Source organism: Giraffa tippelskirchi, chromosome 11, assembly GCF_054371585.1.
Source record: "Giraffa tippelskirchi isolate mGirTip1 chromosome 11, T2T-mGirTip1v1.2.pri, whole genome shotgun sequence".
In the NCBI taxonomy this organism is placed as follows: domain Eukaryota; kingdom Metazoa; phylum Chordata; class Mammalia; order Artiodactyla; family Giraffidae; genus Giraffa; species Giraffa tippelskirchi.
In genome coordinates, this window is record NC_137285.1 from 150275534 (window position 1) to 150294607 (window position 19074).

At 48.9% G+C, this 19074-nt stretch overlaps 1 protein-coding gene across 20 annotated transcripts in view; it reads right to left on the bottom strand.

Moving 5' to 3' along the window:
• Positions 1-19074, bottom strand: part of NCAPD3 (non-SMC condensin II complex subunit D3) — a 54855-nt gene that overhangs the window by 9967 nt on the left and 25814 nt on the right. For all 20 annotated transcript variants that reach the window (XM_081544632.1, XM_081544630.1, XM_081544639.1 and 17 more), the window contains 8 exons: positions 15300-15491; positions 14900-14997; positions 14697-14812; positions 8113-8220; positions 6002-6116; positions 5802-5912; positions 4872-5110; positions 4688-4767 (listed from right to left, as the gene is read on the bottom strand). In XM_081544632.1, coding sequence (XP_081400758.1) covers positions 4688-4767; positions 4872-5110; positions 5802-5912; positions 6002-6116; positions 8113-8220; positions 14697-14812; positions 14900-14997; positions 15300-15491 — 1059 coding nt within the window. The remainder of the gene's footprint in view (positions 1-4687; positions 4768-4871; positions 5111-5801; positions 5913-6001; positions 6117-8112; positions 8221-14696; positions 14813-14899; positions 14998-15299; positions 15492-19074) is intronic.

A 19074-nucleotide genomic window follows, 5' to 3' on the forward strand; every position in this document is an offset into this window, starting at 1 on the left:
ACCCACTCTAGTATTGTGGCCTGGAGAATCCCATGGATGGAGGAGCCTGGCGAGCTACAGTCCACGGGGTCACACAGAGCGGGACAAGACTGACTAAGACTTTCAGACTTTCAATGTCAGATGCTGGTCTGTTCACTTTAGGTCAAAAATAGGTACAGGTAGAGATGGACAGGCAAGCACCCTGGTGAATCACGGGCTTAACCAACTGAACAAGTCAACTCCACAGGAACATAAGTGACACGAGGGATCTGGACACAGGCTGAGGGCAGGTCCAGAGCAGGGAGGATGCCCGGCCATAAGGACAGGGCCCTGTCAGCGCTCAGGCCCGGGACCCACAGGGAGAGACTCAGCCTTGAATGCAGGAGGACACACAGATCCCACCAGCTTGACCAACTTGCCAAGAGGGACAGTTTGGTATCTGTCAGCTGAAAAGTTACAGGAAACCAGCCTCCTCCATGGTGCCTCCTGGGGCCGGCCCCTTTTCCTGCCCTCCTCACCCCCAGGACCCTAAACCGGGACCACACGCAACACACCCCCAAGTCAGGGACACTGCAGACTTCACACAGCAGAACCATCGCACGTGAAAAACAGAGGGAAGGGCAGCTAATCCCGAGGAACACTAAGAATCCAAATCTGGTTTCATCAGCCCGACAGGCTGCAGGGGCAAGCAGTGCGATCACCTCTTTAGATCGAGCAGGAGGCGTACACGGCCCCTTCTGTCGGATGTCTTCCTACACACGCTACTCTGAAGCTGGCATCCGCTCGGTGGAGGCCACCATGGATGGTTAGAGTCCCGACCCAGACACCCTCAGGCTGGGACGGGGATGGACCCCCGCCCCCGCGCTGACCGCGGCCGGGGCCGGGACCCACGCCCCTGCCTCTGCAGCCCTCACCGCTGTCACCTGCACTCACGTCCCAGGTCTGCTTTGCCGCCTGCATCTTCTCGGGTGTGCGCTGTGGTCCTGCTCCCACAACATGCTGACCGCTCCCCGTCCCATCCCTCCTCTCAGCAAGCGGGCTGTCCTCTAAGGACCCAAGGAACGAGGCCCGCCCTGCGCCTCGATAATTTTCACTCACTGACTCATCAAGTGTCCACTGAGTGTCTCCTCGGCTTCAGGCCATTTCAGACAGGAAGGATGCTGCAGTAAACGAGACCACCCCTGACTCCAGGATGCCTGTGTCCCACCAGGTGGACAGATGTTATCAAAACCACACAGAATGTGTTGACAAAAGTGATCTGAAGCAAAAGGTGGCTGGGAGGGCGTGGGGGAAGGGAGGGGCAGCTGCTGGGGAGAACCCACGTCCACCCCTAGGGTCACCAGCTTCAGCCTTTCCTCTGGACACTCCTGAACGCATGTGTTTCACCCTCACCTGCTTGCTAAGTGCTTCCTGGTTTTCTCCATTCCAAGCCCCAACATCACTGCAAGGGCATGCATGCCACTTTGTGTTCCCCAAATTCCTGCGCTGGAAACAGGGCCCCCAAGGGGGTGCTATTAGGAAGTGAACATTTGGGAGGAGACTGGCCCATGAAGGCCAGGCTCTCGCAAACGGGGTGAGCATCTTATAAACAAACTCCTGGAGTCCTTCCCTCCCTTCCCCCTACCTTGTGAGGACACGGGGCCCTGTAGACAGGGTGGGGGTCTGGCTCCCTGGAAATTGCTTTGCTGGTGCCCACCTCAGACTTCTCACTTCCAAACAGGGAAGGGGCAGTGTCTGCTGCTCATCAGCTGCCCAAGCTGTGGGGCTTGTTCCAGGAGCCTGGACAGCCTGCAACAGTCTCTGAGAGCACCTTCACTGTCCACACAGCCTCCTGTTCTCCCGGCTTCATCGACTCCAGGGACCCAGACTCTGTGTCACAACACCTGGAGCCCCTGCTGTTCTGACAGCTCTCTGACTCCCTCATCCCCTCACCTGTCCCGCACGGAGCCCTCTGGATCCTCAGTTACTCACTTTTCTCCCCAATCGAGCCATCTCTGCTCTTCTTCCTTTTCTATGTCAACAACCCCTCACTGCAGTCCCCCTCTGCCTTCCTGCAGAGCTGCAGCGTCTGCCCTGTCCCCTGAGACAGCCGACCTGTTTGCTGCCTGGCCATCATCCTGACTGCTGTCTGAAGGGCTCACCTAGTGGGCAGACGGTACATCTCATACAAGCTTGCGGCCCCCACACTGGGGGTTTGTAGTTTAGGACCGATCCAGAATGTCACGGAAGGAAGCCACAGCCTGACAAGGTACACCCACCCCGTGCTCACTGGGCACCAGGCGCAGCAGCCAGGACATGGCCGTGGCTTAGGCGTCCATCAGCGGAGGGACGGGTGAGGATAGTGGGGCGCACACATGCTGCGGAACAGCACTCGCCAGAAGGAAGGGGATAACGCCACACGCAACAACACGGTGGACCTGGAGGTATCACAAGTGAGGGAAGCCAGACAGAAAGACAAACATCACGATACCACTTACAGGTGCGGTCTAAAAAATGGTACAAATGAACTGATTTACAAAAAAGAAGAGCCACAGTTGGAGAAAACAAACTTATGGCTACCAAGGGGGAAAGGAGGGGAGGGATAAATTGGGAGGTTGGTGTTGACACTGGACAAGACCTTGATGCTGGGAAAGACTGAAGGCGGGAGGAGAAGGGGACAACAGAGGACGAGATGGTTGGATGGCATCACCGACTCAACGGACATGAGTTTGAGTAAACTCCAGGAGTTGGTGATGGACAGGGAGGCCCTGCGTGCTGCAGTCCATGGGGTCACAAAGAGTCAGACATGACTGAGCGACTGAACTCAACTGAACTGGGATTGACATATACACACTACTATGTATAAAATAAGGACTTGCTGTATAGCACAGGGAACACACTTCATACTCTTTAATGACCTATATGGGAAAAGAATCTAAAAAAGAGTGGATGCACGTATAATATAACTGATTCACTTTGCTGGACAGCAGAAACACAACATTGTCAATCAACTATACTCCAGTAAAAATTGATTTTAAAAAAAGTCATGCAATTTTGCTCATGCTGGAACCGTCAGGTTCCAAAAGTAAATTCACAGGGCTCTACCGCTACAGTCTCTTGTGAAGATCTGTCCTAGCAGACACATATGGAAAAATTAACACGTATAAAGGAAGCACATAGGCCTGACCTTTGCCCTAAAAATAGATGAAAAGGTTAATTTAAATGAGCTTTTCAAAGCTCTTCAACTCATGCTCCACATTTTGCCATGGTTCAAACCAACTCAGAGGGCAGGGCTAAAATGGGCACAGAGCGCGAGGCACTCTGTGGGGACACCTGCCTGTCCTCTAGTGTCCCTCTGACTCGTGACCTCATCACTGCGTGCTCCACGCAGCCGTCGGGGCTGTAACACATCCGGGAGGGGCTCGCACACTGAGCTCCTCTCTGCTCCCGGCCCCCCACGGCACACAGGGCCCGGGGCCGGCCTGGGCTCCTCTCCACTCCCGGCCCCAGACGGGGCCTGGGGCCGGTCTGGCTGGAGGAGGTGAGGGCCCCGTGCAGCGGCCGAACACCTTCCCCACCTACACAGAGAGAAAGCGAGCGCAGGAGCCTCGCCTCCGACTCTGGCTCTAGACATGCAATCAGCACGCCAGCCTTCTCCCAGCTTGTCAGGTAAATGCTCCTCCTTGGAGAAACAGACCCAAAGGAGACCAAACAGAAATTCTTCCACGGAACCCAGAGTAAACCACTGGTGACCATACTTAGAACAAGTACAAGTGAAAGTGTTGGTTGCTCAGTCCTGTCCGACTCTTTATGACCCCATGGACTGTAGCCCACCAGGCTGCTCTGCCCATGGGATCCTCCAGGCAAAAACACTGGAGTGAGTAGCCCTTTCGCTTCTCCAGGGGATCTTCCTGACCTAGGCATCAAACTGGGTCTCCTGCATTTCAGGCGGATACTTTACTGTCTGAGCAACCAGAGAAGCCCATTTAGAACCAGAGAGACCCATTATTACATGCTATTTAGAGTTAATTTGTAAAGACCTCTTTTCAACTGTGGGAGCTCCTGCCATGCATTCAACACTATTTTCCAACTATAGACTTGCTTTAAACAGCATTATTCACGGAACACAACTGAGGTTAGCAAATTCTGTGAGATCATTTCTCAACCCCTTGAAAAGAAATCTTTAAGAAAATTTCAGAAGGACAGGAATGAACAAGTGGCAAGGCAACTCTCTTGCCTTCTAATACTCAGGAAATACCCATTTCCAAGGAGCCCTGTAAACTGTACACTCTCATTCCACACTGAGCAATTGTCTTACCTCCTAGAACACGTTCTTTAGTTTCTGCACTTAGAGGAAAGTCTGAACTCTTACATTACTGGCCTAGAAGTCGACTGTAAGTCGTGCTGTAAGCTCAGCTTCTGCTTCGACAGCTAACATGGCAGAGGCTGGCCCTGCTCTAACTCCTCTCTTCGGGACAAACAGTGTCAGCAAATGTGCTGGTGCTGGGATTCTCCCATGGTCAGCTGGACCGTGGTGCTTTTGTTCTTAAACTTACATGAGAACTAAAGCTTTGTTGTACAGTTCAGTATTTTAAAACTTGACTGATTATCTGGCAACTGCCAAAACCTCACTAAATCCTACAAGACGCAAATCCAAAGCAATTTTAAGGAGAACTTTCCAGAAACTAGGCCAATCACTCGGCTGCCTGGTGCGAGGCAAGAGGCTCACCTAGCGACCTCTGGGTTCGGGTCCACAACTGTGATGACAAAACGGAAAAAGAGGCAGCCCTTCCACCTCACAAAGTCCTCCTGCAGAGAGAAAGAGGATGCACGCTTAATTCCGCTGCTCAGATGCCCCACCCCCCCCAGCCCCACCAGAGGGGCCGCGGCGAGCGGGCCAGCCCGATGCACACCTGCAGGAGGCCGGCGAGGAGGAGCAGCGCCTGCTTCCGGACGAACGGGTTAGGGTCCTTCAGACACGTGCAGATGGTGGGGACGTACTTGTCCACCAGGGCCGTGTAGCGGACGCAGAGGTCGCACAGGACGACAACAATGTTGTTGAGGACGTTCCCGTCGATGCCCACCTCCAGCTCCCGCACCAGGACGGGCACGCTCTCCTTTGCGAGATCCTCGTGCTGCAAGCACAGCTTCCCTGTCCCCAAGAGACAGACCCGACTCTACCTTCATTCTCTACCTTATAGGCTCTCCAGCTAGATCTTGCTAGGGATTTTATTTAGTTACAGTTACAACATCACATCAATAATCACAAACAAATAAGCAAAAGGCAGACAGACCCATACTAAATATTAAGAAGCTCAAAATACATATACTCCCCACCCCCGGTTACACGAGACAGACACACTGAGATACTCCTCTGTGGCAGGACAAAGGCCTTCTTCTAAAGTCAACATACGAATTGGGGAGTTTTCGACTTACCTGGAAATGACCAATAAAATGTAACTGATGATACTTCTTACTTTTGATTATACACATAATCAGTATAAGTAAAAAGCTTAATAATGAACTTGAAACCTGAGCTAGGTAAACACACAACTGTGCCCTTTATGTCACCTCTCGTTCATAGCTAGGAGAAGAAAGGATGTTGCTGAGTTTTGTGTCTGAACCTTTTTTTTCGGCCTGGCGAACACTTTGCTCTTATTTAGTTCTGAGATTTTTGAAAAATCTGACGAACAGACTGAGTGTAAAAGCACCACAGGAACCCCAGTGTACTGACAGCGACCCACAGGGAGGGCCCTGCCAGGCTACGCACCCCGCCAGGTACAGACCACTGGCTTACTGAAGACCCAGAGCACGTGCAGAGGCTGCCCGTGCTTCTGACTCACCCAAGGTGATGACGGCGTGCGCTCTGATCACGGAGGGCATGACCACGCCCTGGACCTGGGAGAGGGGCTGGGAGGCCAGGGCCGCACTGCTGCCTGGGGGTGCCCGGGGCCCTGGGGGAGGGAGGGGAGGCGAGCTTACTGCACTGCTCAGGGCGAAGCGGCCCTGGGCAGCAGGCATGGGGGCACATCAAGGGCCTTACGAGGCTCTCTGCTGGGAGATGCGGCCAGGATAGACAGGATCAGGAGCGTGGTCCTCTGGTCCACTCTGGCTGGACAGAGCTGGGCGACGTCTCCTAAGGTGAAAACATACTTCACCTGCAAAGAGAATTGGTTCTGCAATAAGAGTCAGGCAGAAGAAAACGAACTCCAGCGGGATGAAGGCTGCATCAGCGGAGTTCTCTTTTTGTCCCGCTAATTAAATGACTGTCTTCTTCCCCCGAAACAAGACACAGCCGTTGTAAAAACTCAGCCACTGCCTAAACTAGGGTGACCATATAGCTTTATCATCTACATCTAGATACTCCTGCAAGTCAAAGGGGCACTGGCTAGCAGTTACACTGTGATAACAGGGTTGACCTCGGTGCTTCCGAGTGAACGGGAACACAGAACACCCGACTCACAATCCCACCACCCACAAGACACCATCCTTGTTTTTCTGGATGACTTTCTTTTCAAAGTATTTTTATGGTCACAGGGCTTCATGCTTGCTTTTCTCCCACACTTACCAATCACACTAGGTTGAAGGTCGCAATTCTAAATTTCAACATCAGGCATCCTTTCATGTCAGTGTAGACAACAGATATGTTTGACGACGACACAGAAGTGTGCTAAAAATCATGGCCGCTGTCAGTTCACCACGCTATCACCATGCGTCTAGGTGACGGAATCCTTTCCCGTTTGCATCGTCTCCGACGCCCAGCCCTGCCCTCTGCCTCCTCAGAAGGGTCGTGTAGGACGAGGGGGCATAGAGGCTGCTACACCCTTTAAAGGCACTTTCAAATCGTCCTCCTGGTTAGCTTACTAGTAAGATTCCTACCGGAACTCATTAAAACCTCAAGGCACCATTACTGTGTCTTTATTGAGGATGTTCAGCTTAATAGTTAAGCAACACCATTTTAATTACTCAATCATAAAAATACAAGGGTGATACTAACTAAACAGTAAAATGTTAAATAAAGATTTTTTAGAGTAAGAAAGCTAATAATGATATGTGTGCTTAGTGAGACCTGAACATACTGTATCTCAGTGGACTGATGGAATATTTGAATTATATTTAAATAAGAGTGAAGTAAATAGTATATATACGGGAAACTTCTCCATATATTTTGACTGAAGGGTAGATTTTGGTGACATATTGAATAGAAAAAAAAAGTCTTACTAAGGAAAACTCACTGGTCATATTACATGTTTTTCTTACACTGAGTAGGGAATCTCAGACCCATCCACAGAGAAAGAGCCTCCAGAGAAGCCCTGGGTTAGGGCCACTCTACACACTGCGGCCTCTGACCCAAAACACTAGGGTTCCTATTGATAAGGATATTTCTAATTACTGAACTGGGAGCGTATTGGTGTCTCAGCACAAAGGGTCTTCTCCTCCAAAAACTCGAAACATAGCCATCGACCCCCAGCTTCAAGTGTGAGGGGGAACTGAACTGAACAAACAGATGAGGAAAACGGCCAGTCTCAGCTAAGTGATGGCCCGGCCTAAAAGGCCTCACTGGACGGTGTCAGATGCCAGAATCAGAATCACCAATGTTTTGCTGACAGCCAGCCACTCGGATGAGAAAATGGGCCCCGTGTGCCAAGACTCAAAGGCACCTCTTCAAGACACAATTTCTAAAGCGGGTGCATGTCACACAATCTCGCTGCTCCTGGGGCACAGATTCCTCCAGCTTTCAAACATCTCTTCTTGTTTCACATGTGACCTGGGAACTGTTCTATGGTCTGGTGGTCAAACCACTCAGCAGACACAGTAGACAATTTTACAAAACATCAAACTCAAGCCCCGAGAAGCAGGAGCCACTCACTTTACTCTCTTCTCACCTGTTACTTCTGAACTCACAACACACACTGTTCTCCCTGTTGGATCAGGAATCTCACAGGATCCAACTGGGAGAAACATTTGCCAGTTTCCCCCAGGTAGTAAGTGAGAAGAAAATGAATAGGTCACCAGTAAAAACTTCTAGAAAAGAAGAGTAAGCACCAGGCTGGGAACGTCCTTCTGTTCACAGTGTTGGAGACACACACCACAAAGGCATTCCCAGCCCTGCCGACGTGGCAGGGGGAGCGTGGCGAGACAGCAGCCACTCACCATCAGGTCTTCTCTCATCCGGCCCGGCCCGTCCTCCCTCAGGATGATGTCAGAAAGGTGGCGCACGCAGGTGGCAAGCACGTCCCCAGACACCTGCGCCAGTAACTCCTGTGGCAAGTCAAAGGTCACATGTGAGGGGCGCCACGCATCCAGCAGACTGCCCATGGCACACAGCTCGCTCGGAAGAAACGCTATGGCCTCCAAATGCATAAACTGGAAGCCAAGAAAAATCCTAGCCATCATGTTTTTGCATCTTTGCTCTTTCTTTTGGCAACCTGGCAATATGAACTGGTTAAGCGGAATTCACAAAGAACACTTTATGTATGCTCTTTCTAATACTCTACCTACTACGTTTTGTATATGTATACTTATTTTATATATAAATGTCTTTTGTATATGTAAAGTCTTTCTTTCTACATTTGCTCTATAAGAGGGAAATACATCTACTCAGGAAGGTCTAGAGCCCTAATTTCTAAGAGATCTGTAACAGCAGTGCTCCTCCAATAACAAACACATTGCAATTCTTCTGGCATATGTAGATGGTGAATTAACTGCTGTAATAAAGAGTGTATTTTAAATAAACAGACTAAAAAAAATAGTTGTTATCCTCCTGGAATGTATTCATTAGAGACAAGTTTTCAGAGTCTCTTGTTAGTGAAAGTGACTTCCAGGGGTCCCATCTCCAGCCCACGCACCTCACCACACACAACGGGCTGAAGAGGGTCTTAGCTGCTCCCTATGACCTGGATGTCACTAAACACCCAGGCTGAGCTGAGCGGCTCCACACCGTGACAGGCCACCACTCTGTCAGACAGTCGCTATCTTTTACATCTTTATTTTATTTTTAATTGGAGGACAATTACTTTACAATACTGTGATGGTTTGTGCCATATATCAACATGAATCAGCCATAGGTACACATATATCCCCTTCCCTCTTAACCCTCCCCCTCACCTCCCTTTTCATCCCACCCTTCTAGGCTGTCATAGAGCACCAGCTTTGGGTTCCCTGCATCATAGAGCAAATTCCCCCAGCTGTCTATTTCACACATGGTAATTTATATGCTTCAGTGCTGCGCTCTCAAGTCTTCCCACCCTCTCCCTTTCTCAGTGTCCACAAGTCTATTCTTTATGTCTGCGTCTCCTTTGCTGCCCTGTAAATAGGATCATCAGTACCATCTTCCTAGATTTTACTTTTTTTTCTCAAGTGCACACAGAACATTCTCCAAGACAGATCACACCCTGGGCCATAAATCAAACATTGGTAAATTTTTAAAAAGTGAAATCATTTCAAGCATCTTTCCCGACAATGCTATGAGATTAGATATCAATTATAGAGGGGAAAAAAACTATGAAAAATACAAACACATGGAGGTTAAACAGTATGCTTCTAAATAACCAACAGATCAGTAAAATAATCAAAAAGGAAATCAAAATATGCTTAGAAACAAATGACAGTGAAAACATGACAACTCAAAACCTATGGGATTCAGTAAAAGCAGTGCTAAAAAGGAAGTTTATAGCAATACAAGCCTACCTCAAGAAACAAAAGAGACATCAAATAAGTAACCTAACCTTACACCTACAGCAACTAGAAAGAGAACAAAAAACCCCAAAGTTAGTAGAAGAAAGACATCATAAAGATCAGAGCAGAAAGAAATGAGGAAGACATGAAGGAGACTATAGCAAAGATCAATCAAACTAAAAGCTGATGCTTTGAGAAGATAAACAAAACTGACAAACAGCAAGGCTCATCAAGAAAAAAAGGGAGAAGACTCAAATGAATAAAATTAGAAATGAAAAAGTTACAACAGACAACAGAGAAATATAACAGACAACAGAGAAATACAAAAGATCGTAAGAGACTACTATGAGCAACTACATGCCAATAAAATGGAAAATATGAAAGAAATGGACAAACTCTTAGAAAAGTATAACCTTCCAAAATGGAACCAGGAAGAAACAGAAAATATGAACAGACCAATCACAAACATGGAAATCAAAACTGTAATAAAAAAATCTTCCAAAAAATAAAAGACCAGGACCAGATGGCTTCACAGGTGAATTCTACCAAAAGTTTAGAGAAGAGCTAGCACCTATCCTGCGCAAACTCTTACAGAAAATTGCAAAGGAAGGACAACTCCCAAACTCACTCTATGATATCAAAACCAGACAGCGCCCAGCAGCTCAACCACAAGGCGGTACTCAAGGTTTGCCAAACTGGTGGCAAACCACCACCACAACCCAGACGTCTGCGGCTGACTCGGCCTAAAACGTGTGCATGCTACTGCTGCATTTTACAGAACAACAGCGCAGCCTGGAGCTTCTGGAACGGACGTGCTCTGTCCCAGCTGTCTGGGTCCCCAGGCCCCCGGCTGCTCATGAGAGGAAGACTTCAAAGTCTGGGGGAGCTGCCCATCAGCCCCGGGCTCTCTCCCCACGGGCGCGCCCGCCCTACCTCCAGCACTGCCCTGGCACTCCCAGGGACCAGAGACGTGACCAGAGGCAAGTCTGTCCAGTCCAGGCAGACCTCAGAACGGGTTTTCTTTAGTCTCCCGAAGCCTGTCTCCTTGCGATCTCCACCTACTGGTCCAAACCGGTCCTAACTGACACTGAATCGGTCTGATTGTCGTCTAGGTCTCCAGTCGCGTGTGCAGAGCCAGGCAGACTGCGGCCACAGGCCTCCTCCTCCAGCTGCACACGCCAGGCCCCTCAACCGCCCCTGCTAGCCTGCTCTGATCCCTCGCGGCTGCTCACCGGTCTCACCCACCCTGCTCTGAAGGCTGTCCTGAGACAGAGGACGGGGTACTGGTCTCAGACAGCACGACTGCACCTCTGCTCCAACCCCAGCGCCACTCACACGGCCCACGCGTGTGCCCAGTGCTGACCACAGCTCCACCACGCCGTCAGCTCACGGCCACCGACCCAGCAGCGAGGCCCACGGCCCCAGCCTACGGCTTGGTGGTCGTGTCTTTGGTACCTGTTTTTCTCCGTAAAACACAGGATGTTCATTTATAGACAAAAAAGAAACAGAGGTATGTCTCTGGTCCCCTGGATGGAAATCACCCCCGGCGTCTGGGCGGTATCGGGCCCCAGTCCCGTCTACCACGCTGTGTGGGCAGAGCTAAACCCCGCCTTCTCCTAACACAGCAGTGAGCTCCACACTCTTCCAGTCTCAGCTTGTACGTGAGAAGAGAACTCAGCCTTCCCCACAGACACACAATGACCCAGCTTACTGTTCTGAGCACTGGGGCCAGTGGCGGGCAGACAGTGCGTCCTCACGGCCCGGCTCCCCCCCATGCAGACCCTCCTCCAGCCAGTGCTGGGGACCCGGGGTCCCAGCGGCAGGCCTGGCTCCGCGCCTCAGACGCCAGCAAGATGGCACCCTCAGCACCGCCACAGCCCCCGCTGTCCCTGCAGCGCTCTCCCCTCAGGGTCAGCGCTTGTTTTCACCTGTGTCCTGCTATTCACACAGGCTCCCTACTTAGGGAATGTTCCGTATTTAAAAGGTTTTCACACACTTTCTTGGATCAGAGATAAATGGTTAGAAAATCAAATAAAAGAAGTATCCCTTTCACCAAGAAGCGCCAAAAAGTTTAGTAAGGAAAATCCCAGACACAGAAAGAGCTTGGCATTTTTAATTAAGTAAATTTCAACCTGCTCATACCCTAAGCAAAAAAGTTACATATGCTGTCTTACTATACCTGTTAACTTATGAGGGAAGGACTTTTTAAAAGGAACTTATACAAGAAAAGGAAGCATAGGAAGGTGGCAGGTAGCTCAGATGAAGCAATAATGTTTTTATTCTAGGAAATGTAAATTTATTGGGTTGGCCATAAAGTTCGTTTGGGTTTTTCCATAAAATGTTACAGAAAAACAACAGCAAACTTTCTGGCCAACTCAATATTTCAGCAATTTATCTAATTTTTGACTTTTAAAATCATTATTACTAACCCCCAGTCCTACACTGTTTCATTATGATTAGCACTGTTCAGAAGTCTATTTCAGGCATCCCTGGTGGCTCAGACGGTAAAGAATCTACCTAACATGTGGGAGACTCAGGTACGATCCCTGGGTTAGGAAGATCCCCTGGAGAGGGAATGGCTACCCACTGCAGTATTCTTCCTCGGAGGATTCCACAGACAGAGGAGCCTGGCAGGCTACAGCCCATGGGGTTGCAGCAAGTCGGACATGACTGAGCAACTAACACTCTCACTTTCTTCACTCTCAGGAGTATATTTCATGACAAAAACTGAATACGTGGTAACAAGATGCTTCATCATTAGAGATACGGAAATGGAGAGCATTCAGAAGTTGAACTAATCCCCCGTCTCCCACAGAACGCTGGTCTGTGAGGGAGTTTCCAGAATGCGCGTCAGCAGGAGGCTGTGGGACCAGAGACATTAGGGGGAAATAACACAAAGATCTACCAAGACCTCCCGGGCCGAAGGGGATCCCCCAGCAGGGGAGCACTCACCCCCTGGGAGGGGGGGACGGCAGCAGGAGCGGCTAGCAGGCTGCTGTGAGCGACCAGCCTGTGATGACGCAAACACAACTCTGCAGATTCCACCTTGGGACCAAGTGCCCAGCAGGCATGCTTCCTAGAAGAGCACATAGAAGAACTGTACAAAAAAGATCTTAATGACTCAGATAACAGTGATGGTATCATCATTCACCCAGAGTCAGACATCCTGGAATGCAAAGTCAAGTGGGCCTTAGGAAGCATTACTGCAAACAAAGCTAGTGGAGATGATGGAATTCAGGCTGAGCTATTTCAAATCCTAAAAGATGATGCTGTGAAAGTGCTACACACTCAATATGCCAGCAAATTTGGAAAACTCAGCAGCGGCCACAGAACTGGAAAAGGTCAACTTTCATTCCAATCCCAAAGAAAGGCAAGGCTAAAGAATGTTCAAACTCCTGCACAATTGCACTCATCACACACGCTGGCAAAGTAACGCTCAAAATTCTCCAAGCTAGGCTTCAACAGTATGTGAACCAAGACCTTCCAGATGTTCAAGCTGGATTTAGAAAAGGCAGAGGAACCGGAGATCAAATTGCCAACATGTCGTGAATCATAGAAAAAGGAAGAGAATTTTAGAAAAACATCTACTTATGCTTACTGGAGAAGGAAATGGCAACCCACTCCAGTATTCTTGCCTGGAGAATCCCATGGACAGAGCAGGCTGGTAGGCTACAGTCCACAGGGTTGCAAAGAGTTGGACACGACTGAGCGACTTCACTCATTCATGCTTTATTGATTATGCTAAAGCCTTTGACTGTGTGGATCACAGCAAACTGTGGAAAACTCTTAAAGAGATGGGGCTACCAGACCACCTAACCTGTCTCCTGAGAAACCTGTATACAGGTCAAGAGGCAACAGTTAGAACCGGACATGGAACAACAGAGTGGTTCCAAATTGGGAAAGGAGTATGCCAAGGCTGTCTATTGCCACCCAGCTTATTTAATTTACATGCAGAGTACATCATGTGAAATACTGGGCTGGATGAAGCACAAGCTGAAATCAAGATTGCCAGGAGAAATATCAATAACCTCAGATACGCAGATGGCAGAAACCTTATGGCAGAAAGCAAAGAGGAATCAAAGAGGCTCTTGATGAAAGTGAAAGAGGAGAGTGAAAAAGCTGGCTGAAAACTCAACATTCAAAAAACATTCAAAAAGATCACGGCATCCAATCCCATCACTTCATGGCAAACAGATGGGGAAACAATGACAACAGTAACCGACTTTATTTTCTTAGGCTCCAAAATCACTGCAGATGGTGACTGCAGTCATGAAATTAAAAGACACTTACTCCTTGGAAGAAAAGCTACGACGAACCTAGACAGCATATTAAAGAGCAGAGACATTACTTTGCCCACAAAGGTCCGTAGAGTCAAAGCTATGGTTCTTCCAGTAGTCATATAGGGATGTAAGAGCTGGACCATAAAGAAAGCTGAGTGCCAAAGAACTGATGCTTTTGAACTGTGGTGTTAGAGAAGACTCTTGAGAGTCCCTGGGACTGCAAGGAGATCCAACCAGTCCATCCTAAAGGAAATCACACCTGAATATTCATTGGAAGGACTGATGTTGAAGCTGAAACTCCAATACTTTGGCCACCTGATGTGAAGAGCTGACTCATTGGAAAAGACCCTGATGCTGGGAAAGATTGAGGGCAGGAGGAGAAGGGGACGACAGAGGATGAGATAGCTGGATGGCATCATCGACTCGATGGACACGGGTTTGGGTGGACTCCAGGAGTTGGTGATGGACAGGGAGGCCTGGCGTGCTGCAGTCCATGGGGTCGCAAAGAGTCAGACACAACCGAGTGACTGAAGTGCCCAGGATGCATGCTTCCTAGAAGACACTGGTGCCCAGAACCAAGGAGGTGACCTCCTAAGGGTGCTGTGTCTTTAGCAGCCAAGGTCTTCTTGGGGAAGGTCAACTGCTTGTCATATGGGCGCTTCCTTAAAGACTTAACTGCCCTTCCAGGTGCACCGTGGAGAACACACCCCCAGACTAAGGGCAGAGCATTCTGTCTCCATATAGACAAACGACAGACATGCCCATGAGTCTGTAGCGTACCTGCTCCTCCGCTGGTGTCTCTGCAGTTACCCGGCACAGGCTTTGCAAAGTGTCAACCGCTGGGGTGATCAACATTGTCGACCAGCAGAATCCATTCAGCTTTTTCTTGAGAACATCTAAAAAGAGTCAATTGCCTCCAGGTTTTTAACTCTCAAAATAAAGTGAGAGGCAAGCCTTTTCATGATCCTCCAGTAGACGCTCACCTGTCACCATGTCCCGGGTGCTCTGGGGAAGATGCTTGGCGATGTGTCTGATGACACACAGGATGTGCCCCAAGGTGGCTTCATCGGGGTCCTGCTGCCTGGGGAGAGGGCAGAGGAGGCATCAGTTCAGGACCACGGGACACGTTGCTGCCAACACAACGCTTCTCTCCAGGTTATTAGTGCTGGAGGAAGGAGGGTAGCCCAGCCCACAAGTCAAGTTGGGGAACGCGGCAGCACTTCATGTACTCGGACAATCAAAGCTTAACAGTGATTCCACTTTCCCTCTTGGTTTTTACACTAGAATTTAAACAAAAGATCCATGTACACGGACAGCTACGAGAGGGCCCACTTCCTCAAGACACAAGCCCTGTGTCCAGGACTCCGTGACAAGCACGCGCACCTGCTCATCCTCTCCCAGGCCTCGATGATGGTGGAGTAGTCCAGCATGGGCGCCGCGCCAGCCACCCTGGCGAGCAGCATCCAGGCGGGCGCAGAGTGCACCTTTTCCGTGTGGGAGAGCACGTTGTTTACAAAAGTGGGGGAGAATCTCTCTCTCCGGGACCAGATATGAAAAGCCTTGTTTAAATAGCAGCTGGAAAAGAAGCGGAAAGCAGGATTGTGACCGCGAGTGCACAAGCCTCGGCCCGCCCCTCGGTCCAGAGCGTGGGCTTCTGCGGCAGTCCTCCTCCGGCAAAGCAGCCACACAGAGGCTCCCACCCAGGGGCACATCTGATACCAGCCGAGGTGTCCTTCCAAATGTTACCACAGTATAAGGTATACTAAACTCTTTACTTTTAAAGCAAAGAGTAAAGTTTCAGAATACACTCGAGATCTTCTAAAACTTGCACGCACACATACGCAGTAGGATGCCAGTGAGAGGTGCGCCCAGAGCTTACGAGGTTTTAGTGACAAAACATGTAGACAATGTCCTGTTTTCAGAGGAAGGACTGGAGAGAAGTGACATGCCAGAGGTGAAATATGGTGGTATTAAAGGAGCTCAACTTTGCTATGACCTATCAAAACCACTCAGAATTACCTATTTCAAACTTTTCTAAAGAAAGCAAAAAATTCTTCTGATGTATTAAAATGTCTGTGTGATGTCACTGCTATTTTTAAACCATTTCTTATTTTATTTTTTCCCACAGCAGTGAATGACATCATATGACTCATGAGATAAATGTAACATTTTATATTTAAGTGGGAAAACAAATACATTCCTCCCCCAAGTAATTTCTTCTACTGCTAGAAACACACACACACACACACACTCAGATTAGCAAAACTTTTTCATTAAATGAAAAAAAGAATTCTCAAAGTGTGCAGAAGGTGACTACAAGAAAATAAACACACCCACACACAATAAGTATATGCATATAAGTGAATGGTTTGCATTAATAAATTAGCTTTTATCTAAAAAGTCTATCTAGAGTTTTACTGCAAATGACTAACATGATTCAAACCTGACTGCTGTCCAAAAGCAAGATACAGTGAATTCACAAATATTTTAAAATTTATCTACAAGAATCACACAGAATATTAAATGACATTTACTACAGGAAGACAACAGAATGGGAAGAAGTGTCCTCTGAACTTAGGAGTTTCGAGAGCTCGAATCTGGCTCCTCTGGAGGGTGGTCACAACCTCCACCAGGGCTGAGCTGTCCCCATAGCCCCCCGATGGACCCAGTCTGGTATCAACCCACTCCGGTCACAAGAACGCGGCTCAGCAATCACCACCTGGGCTTCCTGAAAAGCACGGCTGACCGCCAGCCTTAGACCCACCCTCAAGGCCTGCCACAGGGACCCCTGCGGAACAGAGCCGGCCCCTCTCCCTCACACTGCAGCCCACTGTCTGACCGTTACACTAATTCCCGTGCTTCTCATCACGCCAGACGCAGACTCTGAGGTCTATACCACGTCCTCGGCGCCAGTCTACAGCCTAGCCTGGCGACTCCCTCCACCACCAGAAGTGCCGAAAGTAGGTGTTTAAAGCGGGGCTCCACGTGTGGCACTCCCCTGCCTTGGCTGGCCCCAACTCTGCTTTCTGGGCCAGAAACCCCCAGCAGCCCTGCCATTTAGGATCCGAGAGGGTCAGGCCTCTTGGTCTCCACGCTGCCATTTCCTGCCTGTAGACCCTCACCATTAGGCCGGTCTAGCTCATCTCAACTCTCTTCACCTCCAGAGATGACTGCAGTCACACCACCATCAATAGGAAGCCACTCTCAGCCAGAGAAAGAAAAGGAGATAAAAACCATGAAGGGGAAAGAAAAAAAAAAAATCAAACTTCTAGGAAATTATCCAGGAAAACATCTACATAACCTACAGGACATCTATAGGAAAAGATCTATAGGAAAAACCTATATAACATCTATAGGAGAAGATTTCTTTAAAAATCCATTAACCATAAAGAAAACCACTTAACAAACGGAACTCATCAAAAGACACCATTAAGAGACTAAAGAGGCAAACACTGGGCTGGGGGAGAGGAATCTATAATGCTTACAATAGTGTTTCTGCACGTTTGAACACTTTTGGGTGAACAAGCAAAAGAGTGACAGACAGCCTGATTAAAAAAGTAGGGAGAGGGGCATGTTATCTGGGCAGGTAATACACAATGTGTATATCTAGATGCTAATCCACCTGTGAAAGGGGCTCAATTGCATCAGTCACCATGTCAGTGCAAATTAAGACCACCAAGAAATACAAGTGAAGTGAAGTCAAAGTGAAGTCACTCAGTCGTGTCCGACTCTTTGCGACCCCGTGGACTGTAGCCCACCAGGCTCCTCTGTCCATGGGATTTTCCAGGCAAGAATACTGGAGTGGGCTGCCATTTCCTTCTCCAGGGGATCTTCCCAACCCAGGGATCGAACCTAGGTCTCCCGCATTGCAGGCAGATGCTTTAACCTCTGAGCTACCAGGGAAGCCAGAAATACAAGTACTGGCCACCAAAATGACTAAACAGAAAGAGCGACGGCACAAAGACAGGGAGGAATTGCAGCTCTCAGAAACGCTTCAGGGAGTCAGCCTGGCACCACCATGCTGGAGCGCTGTCTGCAGTGACTTAAGGAAGGGTAAGAGCACGTCCGACAGCACTGCTCCTGGGGACACGCGCAACAGAAATGTGCACCAAAGACATGCCCAGAAATATCCACAGCATTTTACCTCACAGTGAAAACCTGGAAATATCCATCATCAGCCAGCAGTCACTAGGATACATCAACTGTGGCTTCTTCATGAACGTGGGACACACACACACAGCAATGGAAGTGAATGAGCTACAGCCGCACACAGCCAGCTGAGTGGACCTGGTACTACTTTGATTGGAAGGAGTCAGACCCACAAAGAACAGAGAGCACATAGTGCTGTTCATGTGAAGAGGAGGAGCAGAGTAACCACACCTGGTGCTGGAATCAGCGTGCACCGCCTTTGAGGAGAGGAGAACCACTGGAAGGGAGATGGAGGGTGCTCCTCGGGCCGAGCAAGGCTCTGTTTCTGGACTCAGGGATCAAACCCACATATGCCGTGTCTTCTGCGCTGCAAGCGATTCTTTACCCACTGAGCCAAAAGGAACAGAAGTGAAAGGCAAGGGAGTGAAGGGTTGCTGCTGAACCACGAAACACGCTGGGATTCTTGGTCTCCGGAGGAGAAGAATTCAATCCAGGGCCAGAGACGAGGCTTGATCACTCAGAGCTTTTGTGTAATAAAGTTTTATTAAAGTATAAAGGAGACAGAGAAAGCTTCTGACATAGACATCAGAGGGGGCAGAAAGAATATCCGCCTGCTAGTTTTTAGCCAGATGTTATATAGTTACTAACAGTCTGTTAATGAAAGAAAGGAATGTTTTAAAACTCAGAGAATGGCACCAGACAAGTCATCCCTGGCCATAAAAGGATTGACTTGAATCTTGTATAGAGGCAGATTATCATACAAACAAGAAACAGTGACAGATTTTATTTTCTTGGGCTCCAAAATCACTGCAAATGGTGACTGCAGCCATGAGATTAAAAGACCCTTGCTCCTTGGAAGGAAAGCTATGGTAAACCTAGACAGTGTATTAAAAACCAAAGAAATCATTTTGCTGACAAAGGTCCATATAGTCAAAGCTATGGTTTCTCCATAGTCATGTATGATTGTGAGAGTTGGACCATAAAGAAGGCTAAGCACCAAAGAATTAAT